The 24,541-nt window shown below is 44.3% G+C and overlaps 1 protein-coding gene across 1 annotated transcript in view; it reads right to left on the reverse strand.

The window, feature by feature from the left end:
• Nucleotides 1–24,541, reverse strand: part of LOC146009761 (alpha-2-macroglobulin-like protein 1) — a 49,024-nt gene that overhangs the window by 18,519 nt on the left and 5,964 nt on the right. The window contains exons 5-17 of the mRNA XM_083150222.1: nt 21,181–21,299; nt 19,367–19,534; nt 17,795–18,025; nt 17,621–17,684; nt 15,928–16,073; nt 13,967–14,116; nt 11,387–11,551; nt 9,401–9,506; nt 8,774–8,921; nt 8,369–8,594; nt 6,504–6,630; nt 3,428–3,549; nt 1,475–1,526 (exon numbers count right to left, since the gene is read on the reverse strand). Of these exons, the coding sequence (XP_083006348.1) occupies nt 1,475–1,526; nt 3,428–3,549; nt 6,504–6,630; nt 8,369–8,594; nt 8,774–8,921; nt 9,401–9,506; nt 11,387–11,551; nt 13,967–14,116; nt 15,928–16,073; nt 17,621–17,684; nt 17,795–18,025; nt 19,367–19,534; nt 21,181–21,299 (1,824 nt within the window). The remainder of the gene's footprint in view (nt 1–1,474; nt 1,527–3,427; nt 3,550–6,503; nt 6,631–8,368; nt 8,595–8,773; nt 8,922–9,400; nt 9,507–11,386; nt 11,552–13,966; nt 14,117–15,927; nt 16,074–17,620; nt 17,685–17,794; nt 18,026–19,366; nt 19,535–21,180; nt 21,300–24,541) is intronic.

Raw genomic sequence — 24,541 nt, forward strand, 5'->3', positions numbered from 1 at the left:
GAAGTGCTGTTACATATGTCCCCAGTGAGTTTTTAGCAAAAAAAATATTTTTTTTTCACTTTCTGGAATGTATGGTTTTCGGAATAATTCGAATAACGGATACTGGGATACGGGATACTCAACCTGTATTTTTAATTTAAATTGCTATTTAAATATTTTGTAATGACAGGCGGGATTGGTTTGAAATCCCGGCGGTCAAAATCCTGACTGCCGAGATCCCGACCACCGAAATCCCGACAAGGGGAGGACGTCGATCGCCCCCCCCTTGCGGGCTCGCTGCGGTAGCCACGCAGCGTGCCCGGTGCCTCGCTACGCTCGGCACACTAATTTATTCTCTCTCTATGGGTGTCATGGACACCCACAGAGGGACAAAGTGCAGTGATTTCGGCGGTCGGGATTCCGGCGCCAGGATTTCGACCGCCGGGATTCCGACTACCGGGATTTTAACTGCATCCCTGACAGGCATAGTATTTTGTATTCAACATGTATGTGCTGTAATATACTACTGTTAATGGGCAGTAGTGCATTGCACATAATGGGGGTTATTTTGATCCTTTAGTGGATTGTTGACTTTTTCTCTGGGCTTGGAATGTGCATCTTATTGAAAATCATGTTATTTATCTAGTAATACAATCTCAGATTGGATGTATAAATTTGCATTGTTGGAAATATGGAAATCCTTGATACAGTGTAAAAAAAAGGGCCATTATCTGGATTATACATAGAGGAGAGCCCCGCCGTATGTATTAAATAGAAGTGAGGAATGAATTAAATAATTTCCTTTATGATAAATACATTATATGAGTCAGGAACTGCAGATCCCGCCATATAGGTGGTATCCAATTATTGGCTAATGGATTCACCCAGGGCTATCCAATTTGCTCCAAAAAGCTGAAGCAAAGCTGCCACTTATCTGAAAGCATCCCTGTTTTATTACAATAGTTTTTTGTTTTTTTTAAGTGCCCTAATAGGATTCCCGAAAAACAAACTTTGTTACAATGGGCCTAATTCAGACATGTTTACTGGGCTGCAAGTGGAATCCTGCCCAATTGTGTTCGCAGCCGTGAACACAGGTGGAAATCCACTTGGAATCATAGAATGGATTCCCCCCTGTTCGCAAGCACAGAGTTAGTCTAGACCCCCCGTGGAGCGCCACGTCCGAAACCTGGTCCCTCCCGCGCCACACCCGACACATCGCCCCCTCCCCCTCCCCCCCCCCGTGGATCGGGTGAGCGCTGGGCCTGGGGTGAAGGCAAGGTTCCCGCCCCCAAACAGCTGCAGGGTGTCAATCACCCTGTAAGCAGCCAGCAAAGGCTAGCTTTCGCTGGCTGTCTTCATATGGATGGCTCACAAGCATGCAGTTCTAAATCATGCCCAATGACCCTTGTACTGAGCTGTCCAAGGTGCTGAACAATCCAGCTTTAATTGAGAAAGCAAAGTGCTTCAAAGATTACTTATTAACCCAGTACAGTACCTCCACCACAGAGAATGGAATTGTAGAACGTCTGAACCGGCATGCCTTCCGCCTGCACACAGATAGATAATACAGAGTGCTAAGTTAGTTATACCATACACACTGCTCTATTTAACCCCATAGACTCAGCTACATTTTGTAAATAATTCATATACAGATGTCTGTTCATTTTGACTAGAAGTAGGTACACACTATAGAATTTTTAGGCCAACCTGGCTGATATTGGTTTATTGGCCTGATACATGTTGAGTGTGTAGGCTGCACTTGGGCTACAATGTGTAGTATTGGCTCCTGATATAGCACATGCTGCACACGCTGTGGGGAATACAATTGGGCTCTGGGGTGTCACAAGGGTGTCAGAGCAAGTCCCAAAGATTTTTTTCTTAAAACGATTTCTCTCTGGAGGTACGTGAAAAAAAAAATTGTTGGTGATTTGTATTTTCTCTCCTTTTATTGTATAGGTAAACCTGACGTCACATGATGCAAGCGCTCGCCCCCAATTCACCGGATAGCGGGCATCTGTGAAGTATGGACTTACTTTTCAGAGCGAAGGCTAGAGAATTAATTCGATGGTGAGTGACTATCGAATGATTTTTTCTCCTTGCGGCCACATGCAAGCGGATGTGTAAGCGTACGTATCAACTCGCATGCTAGTGTGGGGAATTGGTCGTGGGGGGTGTGCATTTAGCAGGGTGGCGTTTACCTGCTCCCTAGACACGAATATAAGATGCCTAGCGAACAGTTCCGAATTAGGCCCATTGTTGGACTGACGCCATTGGGTGACTACAAACTTGTTTGAGAACGACAGCCCCATGGTAAGTCGAATGTCACTGTGGGGGGCATATATGTACCTGGCACTGTGGGGGGCATATGTACCTGGCACTGCTGGGGGGGCATATGTACCTGGCACTGCTGGAGGGCATATTATGTGTAGCTGGCGCTGCTGGAGAAAAATTCAAATAAAAAACAAATATCAACATATATTAAATCTATGTCAATATTTCTTATCATATGTATTATGTTTGATTAAAAAAACTGATGGGTGTGCCTTGGCAATTTTTAAATCTTGTTTATTGTGCCACGAGTTTAAAAAGGTTGAAAATCACTGCTATAGCCTGTACGTGTGGTGTGTGAAGTCTGTAAACACTGAAATTGCTTTATTAACGCTAAAGAACTCAAAACCGATGGCCCCCCAAAATTTCCTTCCAAAGTTGCACAGCCAATATCTTTTGCCCCACACAGCCTTGTAAAATTAGAGGGAACATTAGGCTGCAGCACATTGCAAAATTCATACAGGGGAGCCACACCCACTGTCAGTGAGTCAGTTTGGATTGATAGTTGGTGGCAGTGGGTGTGGCTTCCCAATTTGAATTTTGAACTGGGTTGCAGCCCCCCTTGGATTTGCCACTGGATATAAGATATTATTCTATAAGTGTGTAAAGGTGCCCTCCAAAGGGACATCAGATTGGTAGTGGCATGATAACTCAATTGCACAATGATCATATCATAGCAGACCTCCCAACTGACCTGAATAATGGGCCATGAGGCAAAGTTTTTGGAAAAATAAGAGGTTTCAAGATGCATGTGTGAGGATCAGGTTGAGGTTTACAAGGGATTGACTAGGAGTGGGTAGATTTTGGGAGGGATGATCACAGGATTTTCCAAAATCATAATGTTGTGTGGTTCAGTGTGGTATAAGGTATTTGATGACATGACTAATTCTTTGTTCCACCTATTTCATGATGCAAATAGTGTTGTCAAGATGTTGCCGAATACAGTTTGCCAGGTGAATTATTTGACCACCTCTGTTTATGATAGTGATGAAACATCGATCGATTTGGCAAGGCACAGATTTTATGTGACTTCGCAGTGGGATTTAAAGTGGCAATTTTATTAAAGGTCTACATATATGTACAAAACAGCCATGTATATCAACTACACAGATTTACTGACCTTAATTAGCACAGTTTTCATTAGAGAGTTTGTAGTATCGTTCTCTGGCACTATTGGCTGCTCTCCATTGCAGAGCTCGTCTGTATTGATGGCCTCTGTGCGCATCACAATTTTTGCAGAACCTTTGGACAGAATAACCAATAATATTATAGGACATCCAGAGCTGATTAGCATTTAAGGAGGATCTAGGATCAGTGGGATGGACGTGACCGGATGCATGACATTTGTTGAGAAGGATGAGTCTAAACTCTTTCCAGACATTTGTCTGACATTTCTGCCCATGGTTCACTTTTGTGATGCCTTTTAGGAAAGAAAATTGATTGAATTGGAAATGACTGGTGTGTACACTAGAAATCAGAGTGTGAGGTATCGTTAAGGTGTGTACTGTACCTATAGTAGCATAGATTATCGAGTCACAAAGTGAGTGACAGGAAGACAGCATTTGGGGGTGGTAAGTGGTACCAAAGTGGTTCGGTGAACAAATTGCGACTGGAAAAAGATAGCAATGGCAGCAGCAAGAACTATTACTGAATTAGGCCGAGTGTCAAGACATTACTGAAGATACTGCATTACATGATATTGTTTACAAATAGAGTAATGCAATGACACTGTCAGACTGTATCTCTGCACTATTGTTTTATGTTACACACTGCACACATAACTTACAATGTACTAGTAAGCCTGCTCAAAGAAAATGCTTTGAAAGCTAGCAAATGTAGTTTGCGGACTTCCGGCCGAAGACAGGGCAGTGCCGCTGACGTCATGTGCCCTCACCACCCGCAATCCCATGGCAACTCCCAGCGTTTTCATGCCCATGAAACGCTGGATGTTCTCATGGATGACATCTGATTCCGCCGCCCCATGCCCTCGGCCCGCATCGGTCAGTGCGAATGGATCGGCGACAATGGCGGCTCCTGTCTTTAGGCTTAAGGGGGGCTGCATTGTCCTGGGTGCTGCTCATTGCAAACAGTCATTAATTATTTGCAGGTTATTAGTTTGATTTGCGCTGTACTAGTGTTTGTATGCATTTACTGTAAATAAATGATGTACTCGTATGCACATAAACACAGGTACAGAGCAAAATACGCGCTGTTAATAACTTTAATATTAATTAAAGTACACAATATGATACTCTTAATAAATATCTACACACAAATATTATTAAAATAAAATAAACTCCCATGCACTTCTCTGGAGCAATGCATACCTTCCTTCAGCTGCATCACACTGACTCACTGAAGTCTGAGCATGCTCACTGCACAGGATTTGCTTTCTGCTGGGCTGCACAGACAGCAGCCCATAGAAGCACTGTAGCTCTGGAGATGTGCACAGAATGGCTTCCTGCTGGAAAGCTATTGCTGTCATCGCTCCATGTACTGACAGCCCAAGAAGGGGAGGAGTTTCCAGCCCTGTGGCTCTATGTATGATGAGCAGTAGCAGCTTCCAATAGTAGGAATCTACTACATGCTGAACTCCTCCCCACAGGGTTGGGCTGTTGCTGTGTCTGCACTGCTGCTTCATGGAGCCTGGTGAGAGGAGGTTACCAGTGTGTCAGAGACACAGCCAGCAAGCACCAGTGCTCCGTAGGTGGGGCAGGGGGGTAGGGGCCGCACGGAGAAACCCCGGAGCTCTGGTGCTGTCTGTCTGTGTCTCTGGTGTTGGGATTTGCTCCTATAGCAGGAGCCTCCTCTGATCGGCGACTATGCAAGTTGCTGAATACGTTCGCCCAGGGACAATGCACATGTGCATAAATCATTATGCGCATGCGCAGATGAAAAACATTGCTCCCCCCGTGTGAACATGCAGGGGAGCGAATCAGCCAAAATGACCCCCTAAGAGCAAAGTGCCTGAAGCAGGAGTGCAAATGTACTCATGTGAAAATTGAAATACAGTTTGGTCAGTCCGTTATTTTTAAAGGTTGCTTAAAATAGGATGCAGTCATAATGTCAACATCATGAATATCAACAGCACAATGCTCACAGTTACGATGTTGACCATGCTGAAATGTCAACATCTGAAGTATGTCAACATGTTCACAGTGTTCACATCGCGCATGGACCATTGGGTCAGGTTTAGGATGTGACAGCAGAAGGTTAGGGTTAGGCTATGGGAGAGGAAAGATAGGATTAGGCACCAGGGAGAGGGTTAGGCTACTGGTTGGGTGGGTTATTATTAGGCACTAGGCAAAGGGTTAGGGCTAGGCTACAGAAGATAGGGTAAGGCTATTGGAGCGGTGGGCTAGGGTTAGGCTATAGGAGGGGAGGGTTAGGATTAGGCACTAGGCAAAGGGTTAGGACTAGGCTACAGAGGATAGGGAAAGGCTATTGGAGCGGTGGGCTAGGGTTAGGGTATGGGAGGGGAGGGTTAGGATAAGACTAGGGAAGAAGAGGTTAGGGGTGATGGCCCAGGCTTAAGCTATGAGAGGGTTAGGGAGAGGAATAAGGCTAGTCTATGGAAGGGGAGGTTAGGGTTACGCTAATAGTGGGAGAGATAGAGTTATACACTAGGAGGAGGGTTAGGGTTACACTATGGTTGGAGAGGTTATGGTTAGGAAGCAGGGGAGGGATAGTATTAGGCTATGGGAGAAGAGGTTAGAATTAGTCACTAGGGGAGGGTTAGATTTAGACTATGGAAGGGGAGGAGAGTTCAGGGTTTGTCTATAGGGTAAGGGTCTGGCTTATGCTGTGGGGGGGGGGGGTACTAAGAGGAGGGTTGGGTTTTGGATTATTCATACCCCCTCAAGCGCTGTATTATAAGATGATCATCCTGATTAGCTGACCAACAGACTCAAAAGGCTCCTCTGGAGCTGCCATACTGACCATCTCATGTAAGTAGCCACTTAACCACTAGGAACAATTCATTGACTAATGAATGTCGATGAGAAGTTGCCAACCTGCTGCATGTACATTATGACCATGTGAACATTCTCATGTAGACATTACGAAGATCAACAAAATATACCACACCTGCTTAAAATATACATCTAGCTGATGTAAGTGCAAGATCCTATTAGGGAATGTGGCTCCTGCAGCCACCTTCTTCGCACTGGTATTTCTATATTTCCAGCTATAGTTACCTGTGTGGAGAGCTTTAGCTTCCCAGGTGAACACTTTGGTCTGTTCGGAGAAGACACACTGTGCGGTGCTGCATGTGGGACAGTCCTTGACCTCTAACTCTGAAGATTCATCAAGACTGACTTTCACCTAAGCAGAGACAGTGGGGTTGTATTAGTAAGGAGTGTGTAATAGTGGAAGGTTTGGACCCCTTCCAGCACTAGGCCTCAGACTACCACCCAAATGATACATGATATATGAATAGAGATAGACAATGAAACCATCAGTAGTCAATGTTTTAGGATTCACTTAGCAAAAAAAACATCACTGGTTGGGGATATGATGGATTTCCCATTTGCCGATGGCAGGAGTAGTGGCCCCAAATGCACAATAAAGAGAAAATGGCTACTTCTGCCACTTGACCACTGCCATCAAATACTGAAACCAATGCCATTGGATGCAATTATCGCTTTCTATGTCCTTCCCTTAACATCTTATAATATGACAGTAAGATTATTGGATACTTCTCCACCCAAATCTCATTAAATAATATTCCCACTCTCTTAGAGCTACCTCTGACCTGTATCTCTTATGTCACGGGCTCTCACTCTCGCCTACGAGGCTCGCCCCGTGTCTGCACACACTCAAGCAGTTCTAATCAGACTCTCCCAAATCTTACTGAATTCCTTCCTCAATATTAGAGCTTACCTTTCTGCCACCTATATTGCCAACACTAGCACCTCCTTACAATTGTAAGCATCTTGTCTCAGTTGTGCCCTTTCCCTAACAGGACAGGACCCTCATTCTCTTTTGTTTTCATTGTGCCATTTATTTTGACTACCTTATAGAAACATAGAATGTGACGGCAGATAAGAACCACTAAGGCCCATCTAGTCTGCCCCTTTTTTAAACATGTTACCTCAAACCAAATTTGATTCTTATTTATTTGTAAGGATATCAATATGCCTATCCCAAGCATGTTTAAATTGTACTACTGTATTTGCCTCTACCACCTCTGATGGGAGGCTATTCCACTTATCTACTACTCTTTCTGTGAAGTAATTCTTCCTCACATTTCCCCTGAATCTTCCTCCCTCTAGTGTCAGTGCATGTCCTCGTGTTCTGTTGCTCCTCTTCCTGTGAAGAATGTCTCCCACCTGTACCTTGTTAAAGCCATTGTTATATTTGAAAGTTTCTATCATGCCCCCCCCTTTCCCTTCTCTGCTCTAAACTATACATATTAAGATCTTTTAGTCGGTAAGTTTTGTGATGTAGGCCATGCACCATTTTAGTTGCCCTTCTTTGTACATTCTCTAATGTATTTATATCCTTCTGGAGATATGGCCTCCAGAACTGAACACAATACTCTAGGTGAGGTCGTACCAATGACCTATACAGTGGCATTATATTACTTCTTTCTTTCTACTGCTGATACCTCTCCCTATGCAACCAAGCATCTGACTTGCCTTCTTCATTGCTTTGTTACATTGCCTACCTGCCTTTAAGTCCCCTGAAATAGTGACAACTAGATCCCTCTACTTACTGTTTGACACTGCGGCAGTGGTGGCATTGAGGAGTGACACCCTTCGAGGAGTGACACTGAAGTGCCAACTCCTCTTCAGTGACGCTGTACCATGACATTATGTGCGGCACCCAGCTCCTGTAACTGTGTCTTAGCACTGACTGCACTTACACTGGTCTCTAGGGGGAGTCTGCATATACAGGCCTCCTGGCGTGACAAAACGGGTGCCAAACCCCTACATGCAAGGCCATGCCCATTAAATACACTGCATATATGCAGTGGCTTACTAACAACAATATTAACAACAATAATGGTCATACTCAACAATGCAGTCTATGGCTATTCTATATTCTATATCATACTCACCATGAGTGGCTTGGCCATGTAGTTATAAACAGTGGCTGTGCAGGTGAATGCCTCTCCTCTGACAGCACTGAATGGAAGAGTCAAGTCAATAAAGAAGGGCTGGAAGGCCTTCATGGGTGTAGTAGGTGCGATACCCAGACCTGCGTCTCCCATACAGAATGCCATGGTTTTCCACTCAGTAATGGTATCGGGTAAATGTACCTGTATATCGGTCTGACCAGATGTCCTGGTTTCAAAATGAGAAAGGAGATTTAAAACAACACTTCTGTAAAAACAACACATCAGTACAAAAAGGATAGGACACAATACAATATAAAGAGCACATAGATTGTATACATCATTTACCCTGTTTATTATCATGTATCATATTAATGATTAAATCAGAGCTAAGGAAAATGAACTTACCCCACTGCCACCAAATCCCATATCCAGGTCTCTGGAAACATTTTCCGAATATTTTTGGTGTATTCGTGAACAGACAAAGATACACGTAACGTTTCATCATCCAACGTATCCACTTCTATTAGGGATTGTACACTAGAGACGTGACTGCCTAAAGGATGGAAAAATGTTCTCAATGAATAAAAGCCATATTTGAAGAGGATACCCAGGTGGACTGTTGCATACCCTTATTGAGCCTCTTTGAATTTTCAAATGTGATTCTTCTAGTAGCAAGCACATTCATTATAAAGATGGGTACAGCTTTCCAGAAGATTTACAGCATATAGACTCTTAATGTATAATACTAAGGAGGTCTAAAATCATGGAAAGAAGTATTATCTTTAAATAACTTTCTCCCCTATTAAAAAAATGTAATAGGGGAGAAACACCAACTGCCAGTGAGTCATTTTGGAATGGCAGTTGGTGGCTCCTCTATTTGAATTTTGAACTGTGCTGCAGCTCCTCCTCTGGAGCCGCCACTGGTGTTGTCCATATACTGAATAATAGTTGTTAAGAACAGTCAACAAATTAGCAATTTGCCCCAGATCTTAATATCAACACTGTAGCACTGTAGCAAGAAAGTCATCTTACCAAAGGGGAATGCCCCAAAACTTGACAAAGCGGCAACTGGTGGATACAGAGGACATTCCAGAGGCTTTTTTATTTGATTATTTGTAATAATTTTTAGTCCAAGTTTCTGAGAGTGAAAGTGAAGAAAAAAAAATGTTCAAAACTACAGAAGGTTATCACTAGAAACAAAGTCTACAAGTAATTAGTCAAAGCATAATATTGTATAAAGACAGCTCAGTGTGTATAACGCTAACATCAATCTTTAATTATCCAGTGGTATTTGGAAACTATTGGCTCTACCTAAAGCTGGGCAAACACTAGGGCGACTTCTACCCTCTTGTGCTGCCCAGGACATTCCCAGGTGGCAGGATCTCATGCTGTATATTGCATGCCTTTCTTTTGCATACTACAGTACATGCGATCCCAGCCAAGCCTCCGGCTCTGAAGAATTCCAACAGATCTCTTCTGCAGCTTGTACGAGCCGCAGGCTCCGGTGTGAATTGCACGTAGCCACGCACCGCATCGCACCTGCTCTCAATCACATGCAATCACATGAAAAGAGCCCAAATTGGATGGGAATCGCCCTAGTGTAGTGGCCTTAAGACTTTTTAAGGTGGTCACTCCTTTTTTCAGGGAATAATTGCTCACAAACACTGCTGGGATGTAGTAAATCGTTCCCATTCACCCTCTCATGTATTTGTATGTTGACTTAAGGTGCGTACACACGGTACGATTTATGTTCCGTATGATATTGTATACGATTTCCCAGGAAAGTCCCCAGTGGTCAAAAGCATACGATTTGTGCTTAAAATAATGTACAATGTGCATAAGATATTATATACGATATGACGTCACAGCTGTACTACACTATACTATCTTATGCTTTCTAGACAGAATTGAGTTGCATGCTCACCTGGGTAACTCCCTGCCAGATGACCGGCGGGAGCGCGCATCGTACGTCGGATACTACGTACACACGGGAAGATATAGTGCACTATCTAGCATGCTATTCAAAACCATCTAGATAGTGTGCTAGATTGTGCACTATATCTTACCGTGTGTACGCACCTTTACATCTAGCATACTCTTTCTGATTATCAGACGATAACAATATATACTTTATAAATTAAGCCATACTTAAAAATGCTGAATATACAGTAGATTACTTTCTACATTATAGTGTAGAGAAGGTATGTCCAAACTGTGACCCTTCAGCTGTTGTGAAACTACACATCCCAGCATGCCTTGCTATAGTTTTAGCATTCCCTATTCACAAACTGTGGCAAAGCATGATGGGACTTGTAGTTTCACGACAGCTGGAGGGCCATAGTTTGGACAGGCCTGGTGTAGAGGAAACCAATTTAATATGGGCATTTCATTTTCTACTAATTAGATGTATCGAGTTGTTGCATCATTTTATTTTATATTTGTTTTAATTCTTTTTTGGGTATATTTAGAAGGACAAATCTGTTTTGGAAGAACAAAAAAACTAAATGATATAATTACTGATGTTATACTGCGTTTCATACTTTTTCAGCTATCATTCTCCAATGTTTCACTTATTTGTTATGTTATTTGTTATTATGGACATGGTGGCAAAAAGAATATACAAGATAATACTACACATATTATATATATTCTCTTTGGCCCTTATTCTGGTTCACTCACAAAGGCAAATTCTTCTCAAATGGACAAAACCATGTGCACTGCAGGTGGGGCAGATGTAACTTGTGCAAAGAGAGTTAGATTTGGGTGAGTTATTTTGTTTCTGTGCAGAGAAAATACAGACTGCTTTATTTTTACACTGCAATATAGATCTCACTTTGAAGTAAAACCTCACCCAAATCTAATTCTCTCCGCACAAGTAACATCTACCCCACCTGCAGTGCACATGGTTTTGTCCATTTGAGAAGGAATTTGCCTTTGCGAGTGAACCAGAAAAAGGACCTTTGTTCGGGATAAGACATTGTGCACTCTTCCAGTGTCTCCACATGTTTACGGTTATACCTTCACAAGCGCAAAAACATCAGGAGCTGTTGGTGTTGACCAGTCCAATGACCGTTTTCTACGCTTATTGAATGGAAATATTACTGGATTCCAGCAGACGGGGTCATCCTCCCGTACGCGATAAGGGTAGCCATGCTGATTTCTTTGTAACAGGAAGCGATATGCCTAGTATGGAAATGCAGTAAGTAGATGGAGAGTCACAGTTATGAGTGCAGTCATAGTAGGCAGGGTACAACTAAGATCTCATAGGAACCTGGGCATCATACTGTTTGAGCCACCATTTAAAAATAAAAAATCCCCATAACAAATGTGGGTACTTGTTTCCTAGCACGGCGCCCATCACATCGTATACCATAAGCCTTACAATGGTATGCGATGCGACGCGATGGCACCCGATGTTATACAATTTTAAAATCGTAGACCATTGTATATGGCATACAATGCCATACAATGCGATGCGATTTTAAAATTGTATAAGCACCCTAATGGGTGCTTTCAATGTTAAATGCCCCCCCTATAAGAATATTCATTGTATAAGCACCGTAATGGGTGCTTACAATGTTAAAAGCACCCCCACGACACCCCCACTATCAACGCCAACCCGAAGCGTGGAGAGCGCAGCGAAGCCGCCGAGGGGCGGCGGTACGCGTCCTCTGACCTTTTCATACCCCCACCATACACGTCGGCGTGGAGTTGATTTTATATAGTGTGGCGAGCGCAGCAAGCCACTGAGCCCGAAGCGTGGCGAGCGAAGCGAGCCCCGCGAGGGGACGCGGAATACATGTAAAGTAATACGTGTCCCCTCACGGGGCTCGCTGTGCTCGCCACACTATATAAAATCATCTCCACGCCGACGTGGATAGTGGGGGTATGAAAAGGTCGGAGGACGCGTACCGCCGCCCCTCGCCGGCTCACTGCACTCGAAACGCTTCGGGTTGGCGTTGATAGTGGGGGTGGCGTGGGGGTGCATTTAACATTGTAAGCACCCATTAGGGTGCTTATACAATTAAAAATCGTATAGGGGGACCATTTAACATTGAAAAAACCCATTAGGGTGCTTATACAATTTTAAAATCGCATCGCATGCGGGTATATGGCATGCAATGCTATACAATGTATACTATGCCATACGACTGAATATCGTAGGCACCGTGCTAGGAAACAAGTACCCAAATGTGTTATCAGAGGCCCTTGGTACTCACTAATGGAGAGATTTATCAAACCATCTAAAAGACATGGGGCCAGATGCACTAAGCTTCAAAAGTGATAAAATGAAGAGTGATAAACAGCCAGCCAATCAGCTCCTACCTGCCATTTCAGACAGGAGCTGATTGGTTGGTTGTTTATCAGTCTCCATTTTATCACTTTTGAAGCTTAGTGCATCTGGCCCAGAAGATGAGGTATTGACAATAACAACAAATTCATTTTACATTTTAGAACCTGATTGGTTGCTGTGGGCAACACCTCTACTTGTTCCAGTTAGAACATGCATGTCCAAACTATGGCCCTCCAGTTGTTGTGAAACTACAAGTCCCATCATGCCTTGCCACAGTTTTGCTTTTAGGGAATGCTAAAACTATGGGAAGGCATGCTGGGATGTGTAGTTTCACAACAGCTGGAGGGCCATAGTTTGGACATGCCAATTTTAGAAGGTTTGATAAATTTCCCCTTAAGTACCAGGCAGGGCCGGCTCGAGGGCGCTGACTCCTAAGAGTGGCCTCAGTCAGGGACGGTTACAGTCTATCTCTCAGCCAATCAGCGCCCGGCCTATCTTTTGAATTTTCAAATTCTGCCACCGCTGTCCGCAGTGTCCGCTCACTTAGCGCTTCCTGGACACTGCAGACTGCCCACTCTGACCGCTGCTGCACCCACAGTCCCTTCTCGCTGCCCGGACCCCATGCTGCCCAGCAATCACCTGCCTCCCCCTGTATTTATCCTGGACTGCCTGCTGCACCCACAACCCGGGGGAGGCACGCTTAAAAATTTAGCTTGGGGCGCCAGTAGGCCTGGAGCCGGCCCTGGATCCCAGGTGTGAAGCCTGGTTTACCAATGGATGCGCTGACTATAATAATGGGACAGGCTGACTTGTCATACAGTATCTGAACATTAGTTGTCTGTCCTAGTCTAGATTGCCATTCTGTAGTGGACACTAGCTGATATTAGACCCTTTGGGTGACATGTAATAGAATGCAATTTTTAGTATGTTCCGATATCGCACCATATTGCATATTTATAAATCGCCAAATTTTTGCAGAGTTTGCAAATGTAAAAGAATGCATTTTTTTTATAGAAATGGAATTCGCATGCGGAAATGTTTTTTTTTTTTACAATAATAATAATAATTACAAAAAATGGCATGTAGTTCCCCCCTCCTGAGCCAAACCAACCCTGGACTCATTGAGCCGGTCCTGGTTCAAAAATATGTGGCCCAAAAAACTGGGGTCCCCTTTATTTTGGAACCAGCAAAGGGCTCCAACAGCCAGCAGTTTCATGCCACAGCCAGGGGACACTTTTTATACAAGGTGCGCAAGTCGTAACAACTCCAGGGGCTGTTTCCATGTTGTTATGTATAAAACTTACAGCTTCATTGGAGATTTCTGCTTCTGGTCTGATGAGCAGGACACCTTCATCCACTGCCCTCACCGAGCACAGAGACCCAGGGTACGCACTCACATGCAAGGTAACGTTTGACCCTGGTGAAGCTTCAGGCTTAGAAAAGTTCAGAGTCACCTGGAAATACACTGTCTCAATAAATCAATGATGTAATCTACTGTATGAATCAGTTGTTCCCAGAACCTTAGATTGTAAATTCTTAGTGCAGGGACATTTTTATCTTCTGCTTCATGTCAATATGGTGCTGATTCTGAGTTACCCACAATGGGCCTTAAGGCCCCCATACACTAGCCGATTTTGGTCAGATTTAGGCCAGATCAGTCGGATCTGGCCTAAATCGTACCAAAATCGGCTAGTTTTGATGTCCCCTCAGATCCGATGCGCGGTCCCGTGCGCATCGGATCTGCGTCGGGTGGTCGGACCTGCTGCACGTCCGACCACCCGACTTGGGACCTAGTGGGGCGGTGCGGCTGTGGAGGGAGCAGGGGGGGCCGGGGACGCTGCGGGGGAAACAGGCGGCATAGAGCCGGGCAGGGGGAGCCGGGAGCTGCCAGCACTGAATAAAAAAAAAAAAGCCCATACAATGAATGGGCGGCCTGTGATTGGCTGAGCGCTCTCTCAGCCAGTCAGCAATTGGCTGAGAGAGCGCTCAGCCAATCACAGGCTGCCCATTCATTGTATACAGTAGGCTTTTTTTTCTAGCACTGACAGCTCCCGGCTCCCTCTGCCCGGGTCTATGCCGCCTGTGTCCCCCGCAGCGTCTGTGTCCCCCGCAGCGTCTGTGTCCCCGCAGCGTCCCCAGCCGGCGAAGCTCAGGGGGAAGTCCGGGGCGACTTGTACCGATGTTGCGTGTCTGCGCATGCGCAGGCGGGTATCTGCGCATGTGCAGGCGAATGGTGCATGCACCCACGGCGACCTTTCGGTTCGACGGGTGCACGCACCCATGGCGGCGTGGGGGGGGGGGGGGGGTGGAGATGAGCGGGGAGCGCCGGGCTGCCCCATTACCATATGGGAACGCCCAGCGTTCCATGCACGCATATATAAGTGACTTTTCAGTTACTTACATTTGCGTGCACGCTGGCGTGGATATGGGCGGGTAGCTGACATCACCGGATGTCAGCTGCCCGCCCATATCCACGCCAGCGTGCACGCAAATGTAAGTAACTGAAAAGTCACTTATATATGCGTGCACGCTAAACATCATTCGATGGTCGGTGACCAGCGAAAGATGTGGGCGGTTACCCGAGCCATGCGAATGGATGTTTATGCAAAACATCCATTCGCAGCTGTTCGGGCGAAGCCGCACTTTGAGGGGGCGGGGGGGTCGTTCGCCGGGCGGGGTTTGGTGGACTTGCAAGGCTGCGAATTCGCAGCCTTGCGAATCAACCAGAATAACCCCCTCAGATTGTAAGCTCCACTGGGGCAGGGACTGATGTGAATGTTCAAATATTCTCTGTAACGTGCTGCGGAATATGTGTGCGCTATATAAGAAACTGATAATAAATAATCCACACTTGACGTGAGACAACATACTATACACTACGGTACGGTACATTACAAATGTTTTTAATGGCGTGAAATTTTAATTTCGCCACTGCCTGAAACCAGCTGTGAGGGGTAAATTTACTAGGATGGGAGTTCTAAAGAAGATGGGATGTTGTCCATAGCAACCAATAAAATACTACTTATTTATTTCGCACCTTCTAGAAGACAGTAGTGAGAATCTGATTGGTTGCTATGGGCAACCTCCCGTAACATCTTAGTAAATTTACCGCTGATTATCTGTACTCTAGCTAATGTCTTTATTTATAAGAATTGACTGTTCTCGCCCCAGGATACAGCCGGTCTGGACTTCGGATCAACCCTTCAGAAAATGACAGTGCACGCAGCTGCAGAAAGGTAAGATACATATGGGACAGAATATTCACCTGGTTATTAAAGCATTTGGTGACTTGAAACTGTTCCGTGTCAGCTACGATTCTCCCATTACCCAGCAAAGTATAAACAAGGATGTTCGCTGTGGGTGCAATGTCAGCGGTGACCATAAGAGGGAGCTCTACAGTGCCCATTGTCACTGGACAGGAAAAATAATAGAAAATGATAAATATTGCAATGTACAATACCAGAGATTAGTGTGATCGCTGCAACATGTCAAACAAACAGATGAGGGTATAGGCCACTGTCAGCAATACAATCTTTGTGATTTATTTACTAAAATGGAAGTTCTATAGCAACCAATCAGATTCTACTTCTATTTATTTAGCACATTCTAGAAGATAATAAATAGCATCTGATTGGTTGTAATGAGAAACATCCCATCTTCAACAGAACTCCCATCTTAGTCAATAAACCACTTTGAACGTCCCCTTTAGTATTCAGGCCAATGTGCCAGATGTATCAAGCTTAAAAAAGTGATAAAGCGGAGAGTGATAAACAGTCAGCCAATCAGCTCCTAACTGTCATGTTACAGGCTGGGTTGGAAAAATGACTGATTGGCTGTCTGTCTGTTTATCACTCTCCACTTTTTGATGCTTGATACATCTCTCAGCTATAGTCATACATATGTTACATTGTTATATAGTGCATTGCTGTTATTATTCTGGTATACCGGGCCCGATTCAGACCTCCTCACTAGGCTGCGTGTTTTTGCGACCTAGCAAGCAAGTTAACACCCCCTGCCAAACGCACGCACCTCCTTGCCGCACAAGTCCCTGTGCAGGGATGAGAGTGGATATGAATGTGTACACATCCATTTGCATGTGGCCGCACAGAGGAGAGACCATTCAATGTTTAATTCCCAGCTGATGATTTCTTCTCCTTTGCCTGGTGCTCGCATCTGCTGCGTGACCCAGGAGTCTGCACGTATCGGCACGAATTTGGGGCAACATTTCTACGGGCATGCCCAGCAATTATGAGGGCACACCCATGAAATGCTGGGGGGGACACCCAGGATTGCCCCCTGTCTGTCACTCAGGCTGCGAGCGCCTTGGCAACGAAAAACTTACCCAAAGGAGCTCGTAGCCGGGGCATGCAGATGTGCATTGGTGACAATTCGCATGCACAGACCCGAACCATCAGTGGAGGGGCTGAACTGGCCTGAATTGGCCCCATTATATATAAACTAGCAGCACATATATTTACATACCCTCCAACATGACCCATTCCATTAGGTACACAATGCTCTGTTTCTGGACTTCCCTGTCAGTGGCAGTTGCAGAGGTTGGACACCAGCACAATCCAAAATTCAAAGAGGGGGGAGTCACATCAACTGCCAGTGATGTTTGGAGTGGCATTAGGAGTGGCTCCCCTTTTTGAATATTGGACTGTGCTGCAGTCAATCCTCTGTAACTGCCACTGGCAGGAATAGAGCATTTTGTACCTAATGGAATGGGTCATGTTGGAGGGTATGCATTTATCTAGGGGCCTAGACCATGCACTTGCTAATGATTGGCCATGGGCTCCAACCACTGCATTTTCCCTGGTAGGCCCTTCATGTCCCATTATGGCACTGGAGAAAGGGGTGGGGCCCGCAGGCAGTGGTGCCCACTGGTTGTTTCCCCTGCACCCCTGTGGCCCAGTCCAACCCTGACTGGATGTGTATTTGTCAGATGTAAGACTTACCGGAGTTTCTCTTAATGCTGACTGTCATCTTTCCATTCAGCACAAGGTCGCCCTTTGCCACAACCTAAAAAAAATAAAAAGTTATTTCATAACAAAATATTTAAAAAATATATATTTAAAGTCATTCATAGCTCTCTTTCCTGCATTATGCTAATGTGCCGGATCTGTTGTTACCACATAATGTAGATCTAGATGGTTCTCATCAGTTATGAGCTCGCTGCCTCGGATGATGTACTCAATCTCTATCTGGTGCATTCTGTCACATGACAGGACCTCAGCAAGTGGCTGGATCTTTATGAAGCTGTTAGTGATGGTGCCAAGTGGTTGCAAGGTTTGATGTGCATCAACAAAGTAGGGATTCAGCTGTCCATAGACCCATTCTGGCTTGTTCTTCTTATATGAAGCCTAAATATGATATAGATGTATTTATTCATACAACAGGTCACATTTATACTGTATCACAACCTTCAGATACATTCCGGGCCTTGGAAGAGGTGGGCAACGCCTTACTCAGGCTTCTATCGTGATCCAACCAGATCCCTTCCAGCACCCCCTGTGGCAGGTGCGGCACTTGACACATGAGCAGAAAGGACTCTGGGTACAAACCCAAAAGTCGTGTTAACTTATACCAAAGTACAGTTCGGTACTTGTTTCCTAGCACGGCCACAACGATCATAATCGCGGTCATCGGGGGTAAAATCGGGGCCATCGCGGGCATCGCATGTGCAAAAAAATTGGATGCGATGGGCCAGACGCGATGCCCGCGATTTCCCCATAGAGAACAATGTTAAATGCCTCAATTTACCCGCGATGACCACGATTTCCCATAGGAAACAATGTGAAATGGCTCAATTTACCCAAATTATCATAGGAACAATGGTAAATGGGCCAAAAACACCCCTGAACATTGAAATGTCCCCCCAAAAGTAGTTTACGCGGCGGTACGCGTCCTCCAACCTTTTCATACCCCTACTATCCACTAGGGCGTGGAGTTGAGAATAGAATAGTGTGGCGAGCGCAGCGAGCCACCGAGCCCGAAGCGTGGCGAGCGCAGCGAGCCCCGCGAGGGGACGCGGATACCTGTGAAGCCCGCGAAGTGACGCGCTCGCCACGCTTCGGGCGCGGTGGCTCGCTGCGCTCGCCACACTATTCTATTCTCAACTCCACGTCCTAGTGGATACTGGGGGTATGAAAAGGTCGGAGGACGCGTACCGCCGCCCCTCGCGGACTCGCTGCGCTCGCCACGCTTCGGGTTCACGTTCATTGCGGGGTGGCGTGAACTACTTTTGGGGGGACATTTCACTGGTCAGGGGTTTTTTTTGGGCTTTCTGGCCCATTTACCATTCTTCCCTATGATGATTTGGGTAAATTGACCCATTTAACATTGTTTCCTATGGGAAATCGGGGTAATCGCGGGTAAATTGAGGCATTTAACATTGTTCCCTATGGGGAAATCGCGGCCATCGCGGGTGGACCATTTAATCATTTTTAGGCGCACACGACGCGACCGACCCGATTTTTCACTGTTTTCAATGCATTTCAATGGAAAAATCGGGGGCATCGCGTCGGTCGCTTCGCAGGCCACTAAAATTACCCCCGATGGTCAAGATTTGTGGCCGTGCTAGGAAACAAGTACCTACAGTTCTTACCGTAGAAGTCAACAAATATGTATAGAAAATGGGCAACCCTTCTTTTCTATTTGATTCACTGTCCGATAGCTCAGGTGCATGGGGAGACCTTACTCACCGATAGGAGCACGGTGTGTCTGTTCCAATGATTGCTATTCAAAGTAATGCATGCTTCCCCATTCTCATCTGTCTCGTACACATGTTCCTTAGTTACATCGTCATACTTCTCTGCCAGATACAGTGTTTGTGATTTCATTGGGGACCCATCAGCGCTGACTAACTTCATCTATGGAGCAGTCAGACATAAATAAATGATGTCACAATTATTTAATCACATGTGCACAGAACTGGTTCATTAATAAAAATCACAGTAATAATGATTCAACTAGGAGTTAACAAATCGTTAATGCATTTCTCACACTTATACAAGTATATCTGGCAAGGATTTTATTAATTTTTTTAATTGCAAGGGCTGTTAAGTGTGCCATATTATACCAGGGGTGTTGTATCAGTCCAGGGGTGAGCCAAATGTGTCGTATAATTTATGGGTTGCTGCTAAGTCTGCCGTACCAGTCCTGGGGTGCTACCCTTTTTTTTTAAAATAAAATAAAAAGGGTTTAATTGCAAGGGGTGTTAAGTGTGCCATATCTGTCCAGCTGTGCTTCCCAGTGTCCCGTATCAGTACAGGGAGCTTCCCCACATTTTTTAAAGTTTTTTATTTTTTAAACTGTAAGGGCTGTTAAGTGTGCCATATCATACATAGGGTGTTGTATCAGTCCAGGGGTGAGCCAAGTGTGCTGTATAATTCTTGGGGTGAGCCAAGTGTGTCATATCATTTCTGGGGTGCTGCTAAATCAGCTGTATAGTTCCTGGAGAGTTACCCTTTTTATTTAAAGAATAAAAAACTTTTTCTCTTTTTTTTATTGCAGGATTGTTGTCATGTGTGCCATATAATTTAATCTGTGCCGTATCAGGTCGGGGGTGCCACCGTCCATTCCAAATAATTCCTGGGGTGAGACCAGTCTACCGTATAATTCCTGGGGTGAGCCGTATCAGTCCAGGGGTGATGCTACCTGTGCCGTATCAGTCCAGAGGTGATGCTACCTGTGCCGTATCAGTCCAGGGGTGATGCTACCGCTGCCGTATCAGTCCAGAGGTGATGCTACCGCTGCCATATCAATTCAGGGGTGATGCTACCTGTGCCGTATCAGTCCAGGGGTGATGCTACCTGGTCCGTATCAGTCCAGGGGTGATGCTAGGTGTGTCGTATCAGACTAGGGGTGCTACTAAGTGTGCCGTATCAGTCCAGGGGTTATGCTACCTGTGCCGTATCAGTCCAGGGTAGATTCTATGTGTGTCGTATCAGACTAGGGGTGCTAATAAGTATGCCATATCTGTCAATTGTAAAGAAAATGTCTAGGTGTGGTGCACCAGGAGAAGAAGATACTTATTTTACACCAATAAAGATGAACTTTTATTAGATTTTATTTAAAAAGCAGCAAAATCTTAAAAGAAACACAATTAGGACAAACAAGGTGAATAATTGCGCGTGTTAAAATAGCACATGCTGGTTTCACTGTGTGTTAGAATACCCTCTTAAATATTTTATTAATATAGTTTCAGCGCATGCACTGCAGTGGCCGTAGTCCTGTATGTGTGATATTGGATGGCTGTTTCTGAATAAGAATAGAGTTATAGGTTCCCCTATCGGTGAATATTTAAGGATGGCTTCTCCTCAGTTCAAAAACAGTAATGTCTACAACACACTTATATATGACATTTGTTATTGTGTTTCTTTTAAGGTTTTGCTGCTTTTTAAATAAAATCGAATAAAAAGTTAATTTTTATTGGTGTAAAATAAGTATCTTCTTCTCCTGGTGTTCCACACATAGACAAGATTACTGACAATATTTTATAGCTTTGAACGCTAACCTTTGTTTTATATTTCAGTCCTGGCTTATAAAAAGAATCTGATACTTCCAAGTCTTCAAACGTCACTTTGGCAATCATTGCTGAAATACGACAACTGCTGGTAGCATTCATCTGAACTCCTGAGAAGGAAACAAATTACTTACTCTAGGGAAGTGGTTCCTAAACTTTTTGAATCATGGTGCCCTAGAAAAATCAGAATTTATTTTTGGGCCACCCCTAGGCCAAAAGTTTCTTGATAAATTTAGAAATAAATAATACATTTTATGATTGGCAGCAGTGGTTTTGCCTATTACATTGACCATAAATTATTTGAATTTTTTTCTGGACCACCACCCAACCAACCCTGCAAGTGTCCCAAGTCACCCCGCACCCTGCTCCTGGAGCTAAATCTACTGTATTAAGTGAATCTTATCAATGCTTCTGCATATTGGGTGCTTGTCTTAAAGGGGGCAATGATATCAAATACAAAACTGAGTGTTTTGAAGTTAATAATTTTGCCTCTTTAATTCCAGCTGCTGAAATGTAGATGTGGCGGCTTTGAAAAAGGCTGTATAGTAAATTTAGCCATATAGAATATATCAGCATAATGGGTGAGGATTAGTATATATAAGTCTCGAAGTGTTTTCTTGTATAATTAAAATAAAAAAGATTTTTGTGCTGCCTTTACATTAGATGATTACATATTTGGTAAAGACTTTGGGCGGTCTTCAATCTGCACCGATATTTCTTGAGAGTTGTTAACAACAGCATTGAAGGGAGTCAGATCAGAATTTTATTCTGTTTTGTCAGAAACAGCCGTGGACTGTCCAATTCAGGGCCATTTGTCGACAATCCACAGCCGTTTTCGCAGAACCACGGACTTTTTTGGCACTCGACAGTCGGAATGTTGAATTCCAACTGTCGAATCACACGAACACGGCCTGGGATTCCGACTGTTGGAACAGTCGGAATCCCAGACTGAATACCCTCCTATATATTCCAATATGGCTGTTTAGAATCTTAGCATCAGAGATTGCTCCACAACATCAGGAAACCTCTGTAGAAGAAAATGTAAAGTTTACATTTAAGCTTTCAATTGGACAACAAGATACTGTAGATATGAATATCATAATTTTGTTTTGTACACAGCTCAATGGTTCCTTAATTCTACCTGTTCCATCTTCTACAAGCGAAGACTCAGCATAAAAGTTCAATTGATAGTCGTATGACGGTAAATTAAATGGCTCAGCTTCTATTTCCACTTCAAGGCAGCCGTTCTTGGCAGCCTGTAATAAGAAGAAAACTGTATATTACAATACGTCTGAGTCTAAGGATGATCTTATTTAAATCCTATTTTATAAGTTCTTGCCAGGACAAACCATTCTTAAATATTAGCACAATATATTTCATTGAGATAACAGGAAACAAAAGTGTTTGGGATAAAGTCATTAGCAAATAATGCCAAAATCATTTAGAAACTGTGGAGGGCGATGCATCGGATACTGTTGCTAGGGAACACCATGTAAATGTAGTTTTTTCACTCTCTTGGACAGGGGAGGCACATGCAGATTGGTTTAATTGCATTTGGGAACCATTAGCAGACTGGTGAGAAGTTCTGTGGTCTGCTGTTGTGAAAGCCTGGAGGTTATTGTGTCACATGTCTAAAAGTGTTTATAGATGTCAGTGAATACTGTACTCCAAGGACGTCTAACAACATCTGCAGACATGCTACTTACATGGAAGGTATTGTTATTACATTCCAAAACAAACTTACTTAGGGCCTGGTGCAGTGGTGCCAGCTGTTGCATGCAAGCTACAATTTCGCTAACAGGGTACTTTCAAAAGTACAAAGTGCGTACAGCCAGTACCTCATTAGTCCTATATTGTGTAAGCCAGGGGTTCCCAAATTTTCTTGAATCACGGTGCCCAGACTATCAGCATTTTTTTATGGTACCCCTAGGATAAGGGTACTTTATTGATACATTTGGAAAAAAAATATTAAGATAACTAAGTAAATTTTACCGGTCATCCTTAGGGGCAGTCTTCTGGATTTGCACATGTGTTATGATTGGCAGCCACTAACACTGGTGTTGCCTTTCACTTTGATAATAAATAATTTGATTTGGTCCTGGATCCAAGGCATCTCCAGCAAGAGCCTCACTACATCCCAGAGTGCCTAGACATACAGTTTGGGAACCAATGGTGTAGGCCATTTTGGTTTCAATCTCGATCCTCAGTATTCCAGACAGTTCACATTTTTTCTAATCTCCTAGCTGGGCACAGCCACAAGTGTATAACTATTGGAAAAAATGTGAAAATAATGACTGTGCCTGGAACACTGCTGCGCAAGATACACCTGAGACTCCTTGGATCTCACACAACAGCACAACAAAACAAATGGTGATCTTCGGGCGCTAAGTTCCCCTCTTCTCAGCACTGCTTAGATACTGAGCTTAGTGTTAGGCTTAGGATCTTCCAGTGTCTGCACTCCCTCAGTCTGGTCGTTCCTATTATACTAGTAGAACTGACCTTGGGGATGTGCCCTATGTGCACGAAGCAGTTTCTTTTCTTGTACCCAATCTGTATACTGTGAATAGAAGAAAAGAAACTGCTACGTGCACATAGGGCACATCCCCAAGGTCAGTTCTACTAGTATAAAAGGAACGACCAGACTGAGGGAGTGCAGACACTGGAAGATCCTAAGCTCAGTATCTAAGCAGTGTTGAGGAGAGGGGAACTTAGCGCCCGAAGATCGCCATTTGTTTTGTTGTACAAGTGTATAACTAACTGGTGGCTACTGGGATCCAGGTTGCACACAGGCGATCTCACAATGGTTCACAAATCTTGTGAACATTGCAACTGGTTGGAGGTAAGGCACAGCCTATTAGTAAAAGGCTGATCCACTTTGGAGTCTGGCAGGGATCAACAAAGGGGTGGGGGGGGGGTAAGACCCCCCCCCCCCCACAAAGGCGGACAAGATTTTAACACATCTCATTAGTATTGCTTATTATTGAGGAGAAGCAGGAAGATATACAGTATAGTAATGTGACAAGTTCTGGTATAGCACAGTTTCTCCTGAGCTGGCGAAGTGAATGCACATTCATTAATCACTATACATTGTCAATATAGTTGTAAATGGCCTACGTTTTGTGATGGTACAGTGTGAAACGATAACTTTATCTGAATGTGACTCAAACAAAAAAAGACATTGCACATAGCATTTAGCTATACATTTACGGTCACTACTCATACCCGTCCTCTGTATCCGATGCACACATCCAACGGGCACATGGTAGAAGACCAGTAATGCCAGTAATGGCAGCTGGCTTTGCGGCACAGCTTTCCATCAATCTCTCCCTGGATCGGCTTTCCAAATGTGTAT

The sequence above is a fragment of the Crinia signifera genome, chromosome 6 (assembly GCF_055691185.1).
Source record: "Crinia signifera chromosome 6, ASM5569118v1, whole genome shotgun sequence".
Classification (NCBI taxonomy): domain Eukaryota; kingdom Metazoa; phylum Chordata; class Amphibia; order Anura; family Myobatrachidae; genus Crinia; species Crinia signifera.